Below are 16,323 nucleotides of genomic sequence, written 5' to 3'. Positions count from 1 at the left end.
AACTTGATTCATGGCTACCATTTGCATTGCAGTGTCTCAAACATCATAAGATGTAATTCAGCCCTAACAATCCATCTTGAATTATTTGTTTGGGTGAGGAATCTGCCTGTGGCAGGAACTCCATAACTTCTGATATTTACAAGCTGCTTTGGGAGACTTACTTGCTAAGAGTGGGATAGAATGCTAAAAATAAGTAAACGACACTCTTTTTTAAATCACATGCAATAATACTGGGATTCCGAAGTCATGGAGAACACTGTAAGAAGAATAATGGAAGAATAGTATAAAAACATGTGCTCTAATTCTACTACAGAAGAAAACCCGCTTGCTGGAAGAGTATATATATTGCTTTGTGGTCCTGGGAATATGAAGCCGGAGCATGCTACAAGCGCAGCACATAAATAAAAAGCTAAATTAGGTTTGAGCTTTGGCTAAGTTAAACGTTGTCTTCCTCTGCTAATCCCTTTATGACCAAAGCCCAAATAATTCACAATATGTATCAGACCTCCATCCACACCAAGAAGTGTAGAAAAATTATTTATTTTTTCCTGCAAAGAGGCAAAAAAGGCGAGCAGTAGCTAGCAAAGCTATGGATTGTTGATTGAAGACATAGTTGCTTTTTCAGACTTGCTTTCAAACCTTTCATCACAGTCAACCTTCTTTCTCCATCTTCTATTCAGGTCATTTTGCCTGGGATAAATACTTGAAAGAGACATGTTCCATCCCAGCTCCTGCCCATTGCTTCAAGCAGGTAATGGCGCATTCCATGTTCTAAAAGAGTTGGGATGAAGGGGTCTGCTTCTAGTCGGCTCATATACAAGTATGGAATAGACTCCTCTGCCTTCTGTTGGTGGGAGAAGAACAAACAAAGCAGGTACCCGGTTGCCAATTCTATAATAGAACAGAACTGAAAAAAAGGTGCACTGAGATGAGTTCTAAAGTTGATGAAATAGCTCAGGAACCTTAGTTCTCAGGTATTGCCAATGCCTCGTAACATGGGCTATGTATACCTAAGGGTACTTCCAGACATTTCTTGTGCTTCTCTTACAGAATAATTCTGGGAAAGGGTGAATTCATTCAATATTGGCTTCCATTTGTGACCCCTCCTCACTCTCACCTTTCCCCACACTTCTTTCATTTGTTTTTAGCATGCAAATCTGTTAAGGGGAAGAGACAGAAAAAACACTGACAGTGTGAGGAACTAGCCTGGAAGGACCCTGGACCATTGCATATGCATTCATAATGTATTATGATTGCTTTAGACTTAATGTAAATGATTGGTTTAGACTTAATGTAAATTAAACAGGATTACTGTTATAATATCTGAGCTCAGGTATGACCTGCTGGGTATTGTCTTTGGCTAAAATTTTAAAATGAAAGTGGCTCTTACATAGATAAAATGTACTGCAGTGGCTAAATGGAATAATTGCCCCAAAATTATCCATTTATAATTCTTAGCATGCCCATTTGATTTAACATCACTTGCAAAGTGAAAATATAAGAAGCAAAGATCTTGGAGTGCTGCAAAAGTGTTGGATGTAATCTGCTTGTAAAGGTACTGAGTGTAATTCCTAGCGTGTTCAGCTCAATAGGATCAGGTATCAAAGCAGACAATATTGGGGGAAATGGATAAATGGTCTGACTTGCTTATAAGGCAGCTGTCTATGACTTCAAGAGTATTTGATGAAAAAGGTAAGCATGGGGCTGGCTTAGTAATAGTAAAGTGGGACAGTTTGGTTGCAGCCTTGAGTAGGAAATTCTGTCTGTTTTACTTCAAAAGATACTGAACTGAAGAACAAAAGGAAGGGGGAAAAGTTTAGATTTTAATGTATTCAGTTGAAGAGAATTAATCTTCTGTTGATGGTTGGATTCTCTTCTCTCCCCCTGTTCCTTATCCTGTTTATTTCTCATTGCGTACTGACTGTGAATCATGGCCCAGAAAGCTCTCTTGATGTTCAGATGCCAGGAACAATTTAGGGAATGAGAAGGAAGGAAGAGGAGTTTGGGGATAGTAGAAAATTGAATGCCTAAAGTATGAAGTATGACCAAAAGCCTTGTTCTTCTCAGTCTTATACCCCACCCAGCAATGAATTCAAGATCAGCATGAAGTTAGAAGCCCAGGACCCCAGAAACACCACTTCAACTTGTATTGCTACTGTGGTGGGACTGACAGGTGCCCGTCTCCGATTACGCCTCGATGGTAGTGACAACAAGAATGACTTCTGGCGTCTGGTAGATTCTGCAGAAATCCAGCCCATTGGCAACTGTGAAAAAAATGGAGGGATGCTCCAGCCTCCTTTGGGTGAGTTGAAGCCTTGTTTTGCCCAAGAGGATTGTTCCATTAATGGTATCCCTGGCATATAATGTTTTTACAAGTATCTGCCAAATCCAGGAGACACTCTTGTTTTACTAATTGCCTTTTTGTGGTTGTTATGGATCAGTGTTTCTCAACCTCAGCAACTTTAAGATGTGTGGACTTCAACTCCCAGAATTCCCCAGCCAGCCATGATAGTGGTATAGCCATGATAAACAGTGATGGTAGGCTAAGTCCCATTGACACCATCTCTTTTATATCATCACTCACCATTTTAAGAAAAGCTCCTGGCCTCTTTTTGTTACTGCTTAAGAGGAGAAAATTCCTCATGACTTCAATAAACCACACGCGCCTTGTGTTCTTGCCATATCTACCCTCTAGAAATCATAGAAGAGTCCTGAAAATGAAATCTACAGGAGTTTTGTTTTGCCTTTCCAAAAAGCACATTCTATTATCCTTTCCTAAATTTGCTGAGGTTAATTCTTCTTTCCCCTATGCTGTCTGTGGATGGATTCCAAGGAATCACTCCCCAACTTATAAGCAAGCCAATTGAAACTAGCTGTGGACTGCTTAGCAGTTTTGAGGCTCTCCATTTGTTTTTGCACTGTACTGAGTGCAAAACATCTTATTCTGGTCATCCTTGTGCCATTCTCAGTTGTGCTAGTCTGAAAATAGGTTTAAACTAGATTTGTTTATTTATTGATTAATCAAATTTATATGCCACCCATCTCACTGCATAAGTGGCTCTAGGCAGCTTACACGTAGCTCAGTGACTTGGCTGGAAGTGTTTTTTGATAGAATTCTTACTGTTGTCTTTATCGTTACTGTTTTCTTTATCTCAGTAGAGTGGTGTTATTGGAATCAGTGGTAAAATACATTAAAATTAAGGAATAATCTTTATATCTTATTAAGCTACATTAGCACCACTTGCTTTGATTTCTTTTATTTATTGCCATCTAAAATGACCAAGTTTCCATATTGTACTGAAGTTCTCTTATCAGGATTATTACTGATTATAATTATTATTACAATAATTATTATATATACACACACAGGTGCACACACATACATACATACATGCATACACACACACAGGCACACCCGCACACACATATGCGTACACACACTCAAATGGAAAATAACTTAGGGTAAACTGAGCTTTTAACTTGAATTTACTTGGCACAGACTTCCTTTACACTTTCATGCATTTAATGTGCTGTGGAAATATTTGCCAAATACTGTTATTGAAACATCAGTATTACTGAACACTATGGTGGTGCCTTCATGATGGAAGGATAACTGTTACGATGAAGATGTCTTCAGTTGCAGCTACTATTTTAACAGCCTACATCTCTGCTTCAGGTTTTCGTCTGAATGCTTCCTCCTGGCCTATGTTTCTCCTGAAGACTCTGAATGGAGCAGAAATGGCTCCTATTCGGATTTTCCATAAGGTACTGTAGCATGCAGCCTTTCTAATCCCTGAAACCATGTGGCTCCATTTGTTGTAATAAATAAGTCTGGCTACCTGGGCTTGATATTCCAGTTGTTGGAAAAAATATATTTATTTAGCATATTTATATGGCTGCCCATCTGCCAAGGCACACATAAAAACAGAACCGATAAGAACAGAACACAATCACAATCCATTACATAAAAAATACCAAGTCAAGGCCCCCCAAAAATTTCACTAGCGCTTAACAAATTAACCTGCACCCACATGAGAGCTCCATTAGCACCCTGGTCCCAGTGCTTGGGGGAATAGCCAGGTCTTCATGGCCTTCCAGAAGACTGGCAGGGTTATGGTTGTCCATATCTCAGGGGGAAGGATGTTCCACAGGACAAGTGCCATGACAGAGAAAACATGCTTCACTGATGGGACCCAGAGCTTGTCCAGTGTGCCCAATCTGATGGGACAGGCAGAAACCATCAGGGAGAAGCAGTCCTGCAAATAATTTGGTCCCATGCAAGTCAGCATCTTGAATTGCACCTGGACACCTACTGAGATTTCTGGATGAGATTATGTGAGTAGTATCTGTAGGCTGAAGAGACCAATCTTGGGAGAACTGAATTTCTGTAGACACTAAAATGGAATCAGGTTAAGCTGGGATTCATTCTGTGTGAACATGAGGGCAAACAAAATACAGTAGCTAAGAGATAAACTGGGGAAATGGGAACGATATTTTGTGTTAAAATTAAAGGCCAACAAGAGGGAAGGCTGAATATAGAAAAATCCATTATGAAAACACAATTAAGGTAGCCATAAGAGATACACTTGAGAAAAGAATAGCTACCAGACCATTGAGGTGTAAGGATGGAGGAAAGAAAGCCAAGATTTCATGTTGCATTATGTTTATATAGATGACTGAAGTCTAGCTTGGTAGAAACTGCTCCTTATCTTTTTTGGGTTGCTGTGACTGCAACAAAGAAAGTTTATATAATCAAATTGAGTCCTAGATTTCCTTTGAGTGTGCCAGGTTTTACTAAGAATTATTACAGGTGTCTGAGGGCAACCTTGACATTTGGGAGAAATGGTAATTCAACCTGACAACAGGAAAAGGCAAAAAATGTTAGGAGAACTGGGGTTGGCTGGCTATTCCAAGGAGTTTGGACTCTCAATATCTCTGTTTAGTCATAATGTTCAAGCCTCCTTTTTTTAAATTGGGATGTATTTTTTTAACCCCCTTACTTTAATGCTGTCCAGATGAAATAGATACTGCCCACAGAGCAGAATGCTATACCTCTTATTATACTGTCATATTTCTGATCTCCGCACTCCTTTTCAAATGGGCTACTTGATACCTTCAGCACACCTCTGTTCTGCCATCATTAATTAGTTCAGGATCAGTTGGTTTGAATTTAAAAAGATCATTTGGGTGAACTGCAAATAAGAACTTCCCAAATAAAGCATCCTGATTTCTCAAAATTAAGTCAATAACAAAAAAATGAATCTGGATATTGTTGCTCAGATGTAGAATCCAATCAGATGTTTTAAAAAACAGAAGTTCACAATGCATCTGAAGTTGAGCTATGAAGCATTTGAGTCATTCTGATGCAGAACACTTGACCTTTTCTGATTTCTTGTGCAGGAGCTTTTTGGGAAACGCAGCTGGACAAGTCTGCACCTATGTTTAACTTAATGATGTTTCCTGGGTCTTTCTCTCCTAGGAGCCACCATCTCCATCCCAGAATTTCTTTAAGATGGGGATGAAACTTGAGGCTGTAGACAGGAAGAACCCACATTTCATCTGCCCAGCCACTATTGGTGAGGTACGGGGTTCTGAAGTCCTTATCACTTTTGATGGCTGGAGGGGAGCCTTTGATTACTGGTGCCGCTATGATTCTCGTGACATCTTTCCTGTTGGCTGGTGTTCATTGACTGGTGACAACTTGCAGCCCCCTGGAACAAAAGGTAAGTGCTCCGTCACAGTTTCTACCACCATTCACCCATCTATATCTCATATCTCTATGAGATTTATCAGAAGATAAGAGAGTGGGGCATTGAAAATAGCCTGGGGCCAATCATTAAAGGAGTAACTAATAGGAGATTCAGGGGGAGGCTACAACTTGACAGTTGTAGGAGAAGGAGGGTAGCCAATGACATCTCTTCCTTTCAGGTTGTAACCTAATCAAGGAAGACAAAGTGACAGTGATAGTGGCTCCTCCAACCTGAACAATTGTTTAATGTCAAATCATTTGATAAAACATCTCTATTATCCATAATTTAATCTTGGATGAAAGCACCAACCTTCCATGTGTCTCAGAGACCTGACTGATACACAAGGGAGAAGTGTCTCTCTTTCAGCTTTGTATGCCAAGCTACTCTGTAATACAGCAAGCTAGGATTGGGGGACAGGAAGGGGAAATAGCTGTGGTCTGTAGGAATTCTCACTAACCAGATTGTTCATCCAGCACTGTGCTGAATTTTTATTTTTTGTGTTCTGTTTTTGTTTTCAATTTTGTTATATGGCTTAAATGTTTGCCAGAGCAGAAAGGCAGGGTATAAATCCAATAAATTAATAGCCCTGGGGAAAAAGATGACAGTGGAAGAACAACACAAGAATGAGTACAGATCTCCAATGAAGCATTACTGATTGTGGATTAAATCAGCATTTCTCTAATTTAGAAGACCATGTAAGACCAGACAGTATTCCTTTTTATATGAAACAAGTTTGACAGTTTCTTAGGAATTTTATTTTTCTTTTTATTTCTTGCTTGGGTTATAAATCTTAATAACAGCATACTCCATCAGTGTCTGGATTAAGCATTATTAAGAAAATGTTAGAGTTGTCATAATGTTCAGCCTATTTCAGTAATTGCTCTTGGTTGTAGTGAGTGCTGTAAATCCATTTTCTGTAAAAATACGGTGACAGAAAGAATAGTAATACCTTCAGTGCTTTTGAAGGTAGCCATAGAACATCCTCAAGTTGTCTAGGGAACCCTGATGTTCCTTAGAACATAATTTATTACACTCTAAATTACCTGTTCTTCACCAAGCTAATCTTGGTAAAGAACAAGTTTGTTTGCTCATTTATCTGTCTTTTGAAAAGTCCCCATTATTGCAGGCCTGCTTTACTGCCTTCTCTTGCCCAGAGTTAGATGATTTGTAACTTTTCAGGGAACTATTTAGGATTTGGAAGGTGACTTGCAGGTCCTTAGACTACAGAAGCTTGCTTTGAGAGAACATTTTGGTAGTGTGAAAGACAGAATCCTAGTGTCCATGAAGAACTGCCTAAATCTCTCCCACTCCTCCTTTGCATCTTTTTGTCTTTTGGCCTTGGTTTCCATTTGTATCCAACTCATGAGATGCTTTGAAGTCAAAGCCCTGCTGCTGTCAGCATTAATAACAACTGCCATGTATTTGCACTTCCTATCATTTCTGCTAAAAACAACAGAACAACTTCTGCTGTTGCTGGATTCCCATAATACTAATAATGCATCATGAGTCTGATCTGAGTGCTGGCAGTCTACTATAAGTTGAGTGAGGAACACATTGAGATATTTCTTGTTGCAGTGAGTAGGCAGTAGCAGTTCACATTCTCCCTGATTCCTTGCATGTACTGTACATCAAGCTTAGAAGCAGGCACAGAACATCCTTCTAAAGTTTCTGCCATTATTGACTGGGGCAAAGTGCAGTAAAAAAGGGCCCAAAGCATTCTTTTCTCATGATTGGAAGCATGTCCCCTCTCCCCAAAAAAGAATACAGGTTTGCAAAGGATGATGTATTACCTTATCACAATTTGCTATTATGCGACACTGCTTTTACCAATGCTGATAATCTTCCACTTCCTGTTCACATCAGCATAAGATTTGGCAAAGTCCCTGCATGGCTTGAAGTTGCCTGCTGAAAAAAAATGGCAAGTTCTGGTAGCTTTTCAGGAAACAAAACATTGGAGTCCGTTGGAATTGAGTGTCTTATAAATTCAAACAAACAAACAAACAAATAAATAAATAAATCCACTAGTTCTGTTTACATTGTAAAAATCTATCTGGTGTAAATTAGATTATGGTTGGTACTTCAAGTACATTCTTTGTATTAATTTATGAGCTAGTTCAGTCCTGTCAGCAACAGTAGTTAATTTTCCCAGCCATTGAGCCATGCAAGAAATGGTCTATAGTTGGATTATAGCTCAGTGGTAGGACATGTGCTTTATATGCCAAAGTTCCCAAGTTCAACCCCAGTCAACAGTACGAGTCTAAATGGACAGTGATGTCACTCATCATACAATGATATCATGTATTTCTGTGAATCTTCCCTAATCTGATGTCCTCCTAATTAGTTTACACAATCCCTGTTGGGCATGCTGGCTGAGAATAATGGGAGATGTATCCCAACTCAGTGGGAGGGCTGAAGAAAGCTATTCTCAGGATATCTGTAGTCTGCAAATTACCCTTCTTTGGTTATTATTCTTGAAGCACATCAGCTGATAATGCAGTACACCAAGCTTTGAAAATAGTTCGAAAACAAGGAGATATGCTGATATTTTATGTCTAGAGTTTGGCTAGTTGGCAGCAAAACCTCTGCAGCATTTTAGCTTCTTTAGCACTAGAGGGAGCAGAATATCTGTTTGATAATCTTCAATTTACAGGAGCTGCCAGCTTCATATATGTAATGCTGACAAATAAGCAACTCCCCATTTAAAACAAAGCTGATTTCCAAGGTTCTTGTCTAAATGTCAGTGATCCCGTATGCATGTTTTAGTAACCATCAGGATAACTATGAATCAGCATTTCAGGAGGCTGATGGGGAAATTCAGAAAATCCCAATATTAATTGCTAAATGAAGAGCAACAAAAGCATTAGTCTGTAATTTGTTTTTTACTTCTTTTATCTGTTGGTTACCTCTCAACATTTAACAAGGCATTTGATAATTACCCCTAACATGTTGATGATAGTTTTTATGGACATACATGAGTATCTCAGAAACAAGTAGCTACCTCCAAAAAATTTTGGATCAAGGTTCATTCTTCTCTCTTGGTCTGCATCTGATTTTCAAGGGTGGATTTTTTTCAGGGAGTGAGAAACTGGCAAGCCAGATCTTCAGCTCCTATCTTTTAGAATGGTCTGCTAGCAACTGACCTTGCCTCAGCTGTCGATCCCTTCACACGCCTCTTTACCTCTTGGCTTGCAAGGTGTGCCAGTAGTTCTTTTGAAGTTGATGGAACCCTTCTGCTTAATCTTTGTTGCTATCTTGGTTTTAGGGGCTATGCCATGATCGTGTGCCGCTTGTTGCCCTGTTATAAGTCTTCCAGATCATGGGGAGCAAAGTAGATGGTTAGTGATAAAGGGAGGAAGCCTTTATCAGCAGAGTAGTCTTTGTTGCAGAGGGTAGAGGGAGAAATTTTGCAGAAATGAGAAAATAGTTAAAATGAAATGTTAAAAATGACAGGCCAAAATCAACACATACTGAATTTTTAACTATAACATGCGCCCCTCTGGATCAAGCTGTACTGTTTGGATTCACCAAGACAATGACCCCTAAGATTAGTCAGCACTAATGAAGCTGATTGTCTGGCACACTAGCAGCCAGGAGACAGGATCATGAGAGTCAATTGTCTTTGGGCAGTCTGTGAGCTAGAGGCAATCTTCTGCACTATCAAGAGATCTGGAATGTGGAGAGTAGAGTTTCAGCCTTGGCACCCTTCCAGCTGGCAGAGATGCAGGCAGGTCCTGCCAAGCAAAGGCGGCTTTAAAAAAGGATACACTCTTTTCATTGCTGTGCCAAGGAAAGTTACAGCGGGTAGGCACTTGTCCTAATTTTCTTTGTTCTGGTTGATGTAGTCACCCATTCAAATAACTTTATTGTGCTCAGCAGGCATGCAAACGTTAATCGTTTTTAAAGTTACTATAGCTATGTGTTAAGTGGCACCTGACATTCTTCTCATGCTTGTCAACCATTTTTTTCAAACAATTGTGAACAGATTAAGGGGTTTGGTTGGCTTTGCTACTTTTGGTTGGAAGGGAGAATAGCTTCAGGTAGAAACTGGAAGAAATGGTGTCTCTGTCAGATGATTTGTACCTTTGCTCCTCCTCATTCCGTTGAATTCCCAGGAGATAAACACTGACATGACTGTAGATTTGTTTCTAAAGTCGCAAAAATAACAGACTTCACCAGTTGTATATCTAGTAATCCCTATTCTCTTCCTGTTTTGAGAGTTGAGCAGAAAACCTGGTGCCTTACTGTGTTATGTAGTAGCAGAAGATGTAATGTGGAACTAGAAAGTCATTCTGCAGCCCTTCTTGTTAAGTATTAAGGCTTCAGGAACATGCTTGCAGTTGAGTATGAATGGGAAGTCTGTGAACAATTAGCTCTTGTGGATAAGCATGTTGACCTAGGTTACTCTGTGCTCTTCCAACAGACTACTTCTGAAATTAAGTCCTTGAATATATTTTCTCTGTGTGCCTTGTTTTTAAAAGCTGTCCAGACTGCTGTTTACAGAAAAGTAAAAATAAAATATATAAAACATGATAAATGGTAGCATATTAAAAGTAAGTGCTTGCCCACTGGCATTATTTTGTGTAGATGGTATTAATGATGATAATTTGTTTGGATAATTTGTTTTATTGTACGCCACTCAGAGTCACCTTGTGGGCAACCGTGTAAATTTGATAAATAAATAAATAAAAATAAAATTGTTAAAATCCCTAGAATTCAACATTAGTTTATTTTGGAGTTGTCTCTTGTGCATTAAAATTTTGCATTCCATAATGGTCTACAGAGGCATCTATTTCCTGTTTGAAATTGGCACTGTTAACATTAAGCAATACGTTATGCAGAGTCTTGGATCTTGCCCAGCATAAGGTACCTGGCACCTATCACAATTATTCCCTTACACATTGAAGGGAGGAAAGATTTTTCACAAAATGCCTGCTTTAAATGGAGCCAGAAAAGATTTGAAAGCCCAGAATCAATCAATTAAGACCAAAAGCACAATAGAAGAAAACAAAGTTAATCACTTTGCAGAATGCAAGAAGGTAGGGTGCTGCACATACTTTGGGGGAAGCATGTTCCAGAGTATCAGCAGGTGAGCATTCTTGGTCATGGTTCTGTGGATTTCATACACTCATGTAGACATGCATCCTCCTGCTGGCTGAAATTATCCTACTTTAGACACGTTATGCAAAGACCTGGCTCCCTAGGGAAGGCTTCAGTGCTGGGAAAGGTGGAAGGAAAGAGAAGAAGAGGATGACCAGCAGCAAGGTGGATGGCCTCAGTTACAGTGACGATGAGTGCGCAGTTGGAAGACCTAAAAGACCAGGATACAGACAGATGTCATGGAGAGAATCTATGTGGTTGCTAAGAGTCAAAAATGACTTCATGGCACATAATCAATTAAGTGTCCTGTTCCAAGCCATGAAAGTAACAGTAGATTTGCTGCTGTTGGATTACAACATTCCAAATTCAACCATATTTTTGGATTTGTACCAACTTCCCCTTAAGCTTTTTTGGTGGTGGTGGTGGTGATGGTAAGAAATTGTTAGATGCTTGGTGCCCCAGAAGAATGCATTCTGGAGATAAAGAATACAGATTTTAGCACCCATCAAGGGGGTTATGACAAGGGAGACCTCTAATGTTTGTTTCAAAGTAAAGAATTCCATTTTGGAAGACAGTTAAAGGTAAAACAGTGGGCTTAGAAGAATACTTGATGAGCTCCATTCTTGATACATGAGGAACACAAAGGATAACTGCAGTTATTTAATGCTCTATGACTAATATGACTGAGAATAGGAATTGAACTTTGCCCTGGTCTTGTAGCAATTACGGAGTATTACCATTGTCTTGGAGATAGCTTGTGATCATTTTATGGCTATGTAAAGTACACTTTACTGCAGTACAGATCGCAGAGTGTTAGTTTACATCCTCTCTGTATTTTTACCTGTTGTAAACAAGCAGTGTTTATATAATGGTGAATTATTTCATGTGCAGATCCTAAGCATCCTCCCTTTTAAAATCTTATACAGAAGTGTAGCAAAACAATTCGGGTAGGATGTCAGGAGTAATCCCTTGAAAGTGCGTATGGTTTGACAGTAGAAAACATTTCCTAGAGGAATAGGGGAGTCTCCCCCTCCCTGAACAAATGGAGACTGGACAGCCATGTTGTGAGGATGGATTTCCTTCAGTCTCCTCTAACTCTTAAGATTGTACTCCTTTCATACAGACAAGCTAGTTGCCAGTCTATCTCACACTGAGTCACTTGACGTTTTTGAGTCATCCCATGAAAAATAATCTTCCAAATATTCCCATCAAATAGAAATGTTTATAGGAAGAAAAAAGCTGTACAGCTAAAGCTTTACATTGCACCCTATGAACATTGGGTGCATGTTTGTAATGGGTACATGTTGAGAATACAGTAAAACTATGACATTGTTTCAAAATGTCCATTCATTTTGTTTATTTAACCAATCGTCACACTTCTTTCCTTCCTGAGACAGATTAAAACAACTACTCATATACAGAACAAGTATTATTCAATAAATTAAAAAGTTAGAAGTATTTCAGCCTTAATACAAACATACAAACAGAGTGATTGCATATGTTAGATATTCCAGATGGGCTTTTGCATGAGGCTGTCGCGGTCCTTGACTGTCTCCTCTCCTTCCTCTCTTTGCCAGTGGTCATTCCAAAGACCCCGTTTCCTGCCCCTGACGTGATCTCCGAAAAAAGCACCATGCACAGCAGCACAAAGAGTATCCTGGAACATCCGCCTGGACAAAGAGGCCGCAAGCCTGGTCGTAAAAGAGGCCGGACACCCAAGACTTTGACCAGCCACCCCAACCCCAATCCCTCCAAGGCAGTGGAGCCCTTAAAATTCCCCAAAAAGAGGGGACCAAAACCTGGCGGTAAGGTAGGTGGTCAGTATACGTAGCCAAACACAGACCTCCCTCCTTGATATGGTCACTGCAGCAAGAGTATTTTACACACAATGATGGAAGAATAATGAAATCCCCACAGTGGAGGAATGGGTTGTGAAAAGGTCAGAATTTGCAGAAATGGTGAAACTGACCTGTTGGGTCGGAGAATAAATAACAAAAAATTGTTTTGAAAGATTGGCAACCTTATATGGACTTGTTTGCTGAAAGAAGAAAAAATGAATTGATGATGTATGGATGTGAAGATTAAGAAAGATGTGGATTAAATGAGGGCGTGAGGGAATTTGCAAAATATTTAAGAGGGAGGAGGGACAGTAAAATTGTAATTACCTGTTGAAAAGAAGTTTGGAAGTCATTTATATATTTCTTAACTTTGGTTTCTTTTTCTTGCATTTTGTTCTTTCTGTCTGTCTGTCTGTCTGCCTGTCTTTTTATTATATGAAAATTCTTAATAAATATAAATAAAAAAAACCACAGGCCTCCCTCCTCCAAAAGGCTTTTGCTTAGGTTGGTCCCCAAGTTGAAATTGCAGAGCTATTGCCATCCCCAGGCCTGAATAATCTAGGGCTGTTTCTCAACCTTAGCAGCTTTAAGATGTGTGGACTTCAACTCCCAGAATTCCCCAGCAAGCAGGGGGATTCTGGGAGTTGACATCCACACAACTTAAAGTTGCCAAGGTTGAGAAACACTGGTCTAGGGCTTAAGAGTGTTAGACAATTGTTACAGTTTCTCCAAAGGCTTCTCTGGATTTGCCAATGAGGTTATGATTGAAGGCCCTTTAATCAAATGGGACCATGGAAATCTGGGAGGCACAATAGTTTAGGAGCGGAGCATATGGATGTATGAAAAAAGCCCGAGGCTCATTTTCTGGTGGATGTAGCCACCAGGATTAGAGAACAGCAATAGGAAGCTCCCTGCCCAAGGCCGTGCCACTGCATAGAACAGACAAGCCCCAGCTAGGCCAACGAACCCTTTGACTAGGTCCAAGTCCTTTTCGTAAATTCCTGCATACAGCCTTAAAATCACTGGAAGGACTCCCCAGGACTGAAAAGTTTGAAAGAGCTTTATTTCTAAAGCTAAGCAGACTGTGGGCTGACCAGGGCTCTTCATATGCTGCTTTCAAGCTCCGTAGCGGAAAGGCAGGAAGCAAAGACAGCCGACGGCATAAAATCTTGGTCACCGCTGTAAATCACATTTTTATGCCATCCCCCTCCCCTTTGTGGCTGCTGTTGACTCAAGCTATTTTTATCGCTCATTGGGCTTTGTACATTTTTATCACAGAGATACCATTTCCTCTTTACGTTCCTGAGTGGGTGTCCTTGATGCCGTAATATCAGTTTTTAACAGCTTGTTCCTTTTACCCGCTAGACTTTGTTCTTCCATTGAAAACCATTGAACTTTTTTTTTTTTTCAGAGAAAGCCTCGGACGTTACTAAATCCAGCACCTACTTCCCCTACAACTAGCACTCCTGAGCCTGACACCAGTACGGTACCACAAGATGCAGCTACTATCCCCAGCTCTGCTATGCAGGCCCCTACAGGTAAGGAACTGCCTCCTTTTATTTCTGAAACTTCCTGCTGTCCTCTGAGAAAGCCTTCAAACCCTGGCTCTTCCTGCAGGCCTTGAGTTGGGGTGATTAGTGAACTCACTGCAGCATTAATGTATTTTGAGTTTTGTCTTCCCCTGGAGGGGCTATTCTGTTATCTTGATTTTTTAGTTTATTATCCTGACATTTTCAAATTAATACGCTTTGTAACCTGCCTGGAGTCATTTAGCAATTGGATGGAATTAGAAATCAAATGAATGACCAAACGAATGAACAAATGACAAACCTAGCAAGGGAGATTTTCTGAATGCTAGGTAGTAGCAACTCCATATGATAAAAAATAAGGGCAAAAGAATGATTGTCTAAGGTAATACTTTCCTTGGGCCCTCACAGTGTGCTTGTGTAATTGGAATCAAACTAGAAATATTGGAGTGCTTTGTGATTGACCTTTAGGTATTTAACCACACAATTCTTCCATAAACTTAAAAAAAGAAGAAGAAAGGCATATCTTGGTTGCAGTCTCACAGCCTGGAAAACACTGTTTTAAAACAGTCATTTTGTGCTTACAAATGTTCATGCATCAGGAATTAATAACCTAAGTGAGGATAAATTTTACTATTGTACAGGAGCAGAATCTGAATATTTGACATGCATTGAACAATCCATTCTGCAGGTGTGAAATGTCTGTGTTAGAGCCTGCTGAATGGATTTCTAAACATTCAGTAGCTGTGTATGATCACTCACACTAGAGAATCTGTCAGGAGACCCACACAGTTAAAAAGTGCAAGGCTGTGGCAGATGCAGGTGCAGTGATTTTAATTTAGTTCACTGCAGAGGGATGCTAGCTGGGGAATTCTGGGAGTTGAAGTCCACACATCTTAAAAGTTGCCAAGGTTGAGAAACACTGCACTACTCTATCTATAGCTTAAGTCTCAGACTCTCATCTTCATGGTTCATTAAGCAGCTTTTGGCAAACTATATTATATAGTGGAGAAAAAAGAGCAATTTTCAGGATATATGGACTCTCAAAAACTAATGCAGCATATGGATCTGTTCTCTGAAACTCAGCCAGGTTAGATAACTCATTTGCAGAAAAGAGAGATTAAGGGACTGCTGCGTGATCCAGAGTTACAAGAAATTTATCTCTGCTTTTTCAAATTAAGTACTGAAGGCTTCTTATGTGTTTGCTTCCCCCCTTTCTCCCCCCTCCCCCCACATAGTTTGCATCTACTTGAATAAAAATGGTAGCACCGGGCCTCATCTGGACAAAAAGAAAATCCAGCAATTGCCTGACCATTTTGGTCCAGCTCGAGCATCTGTAGTCCTGCAGCAAGCAGTCCAAGCTTGCATTGACTGTGCTTACCACCAGAAAACTGTCTTCTCATTCCTTAAGCAAGGCCACGGAGGAGAGATTATTTCAGGTAAAAGAGCCAGCACCAATGTGGATCTGTCCTACCATGTTTGGAACAGTCTCTTCCAGGAGACATTTCTACTAGCCATGAGATTCTTATGGCTGAGACAACATACAAAAGAAGTGATTGCGGTATGGTTTGTATCCTGTTCTGAAGTAGGAGAGAATCATTTCCTAATCTTGATCAGGCTACGTCAAGAGCTTATAATAAAACATAACACCGTGTGCTTTTTAGAAACCATTGGAGTAATGTTCTAGTCATTCTGGCTGGGATATTGGTCCCAGCAAATCTGGAAAGCAACAGATTGGGAAAGATCATTCTAGCATTTTATTAACTGAATTACAAGCAGGCAGCTGTGGGGATTGAGCAGTGCCTGCCATCTCTGTTAAATGTTTATATATTTGGCTTGGTTGTTTTTCCTCTTTCAGCTGTGTTTGATCATGAGCAGCACACTCTAAACTTACCAGCGGTGAATAGTATTACTTATGTCCTTCGTTTCCTTGAGAAACTTTGCCACAACCTGCGGAGTGACAACCTCTTTGGGAACCAGCCCTTCACTCAGCACCATATGCATCATTCCCGAGAATATGACCATGATAAATACCTACCAGGTAAGAGCTGGGGTGGAGAGCTTTCATGGTCATCTCTGCAGGTAGAGTGCAAACAGATTCCAAGCCAGTTG

The 16,323-nt window shown here is 40.0% G+C and overlaps 1 protein-coding gene across 4 annotated transcripts in view; it reads left to right on the top strand.

Annotated features, from left to right (window-relative positions):
* Nucleotides 1-16,323, top strand: part of SCMH1 (Scm polycomb group protein homolog 1) — a 47,402-nt gene that overhangs the window by 19,052 nt on the left and 12,027 nt on the right. For 3 of the 4 annotated variants that reach the window (XM_088140045.1, XM_088140047.1, XM_088140046.1), the window contains 8 exons: nucleotides 681-751; nucleotides 2,068-2,302; nucleotides 3,677-3,765; nucleotides 5,480-5,723; nucleotides 12,425-12,657; nucleotides 14,097-14,223; nucleotides 15,450-15,650; nucleotides 16,070-16,252. In XM_088140045.1, coding sequence (XP_087996171.1) covers nucleotides 681-751; nucleotides 2,068-2,302; nucleotides 3,677-3,765; nucleotides 5,480-5,723; nucleotides 12,425-12,657; nucleotides 14,097-14,223; nucleotides 15,450-15,650; nucleotides 16,070-16,252 — 1,383 coding nt within the window. Of the gene's footprint in view, nucleotides 1-680; nucleotides 875-2,067; nucleotides 2,303-3,676; nucleotides 3,766-5,479; nucleotides 5,724-12,424; nucleotides 12,658-14,096; nucleotides 14,224-15,449; nucleotides 15,651-16,069; nucleotides 16,253-16,323 lie in introns of those variants that run through there. The other variant, XM_007430923.4, reaches the window with a different exon arrangement.

Source organism: Python bivittatus, unplaced genomic scaffold, assembly GCF_059951505.1.
Source record: "Python bivittatus isolate LINGU-HERP-01145 unplaced genomic scaffold, Pbiv_v1 ctg000310_np1212, whole genome shotgun sequence".
Classification (NCBI taxonomy): domain Eukaryota; kingdom Metazoa; phylum Chordata; class Lepidosauria; order Squamata; family Pythonidae; genus Python; species Python bivittatus.
This window is presented reverse-complemented; position numbering and strand designations above follow the sequence as displayed.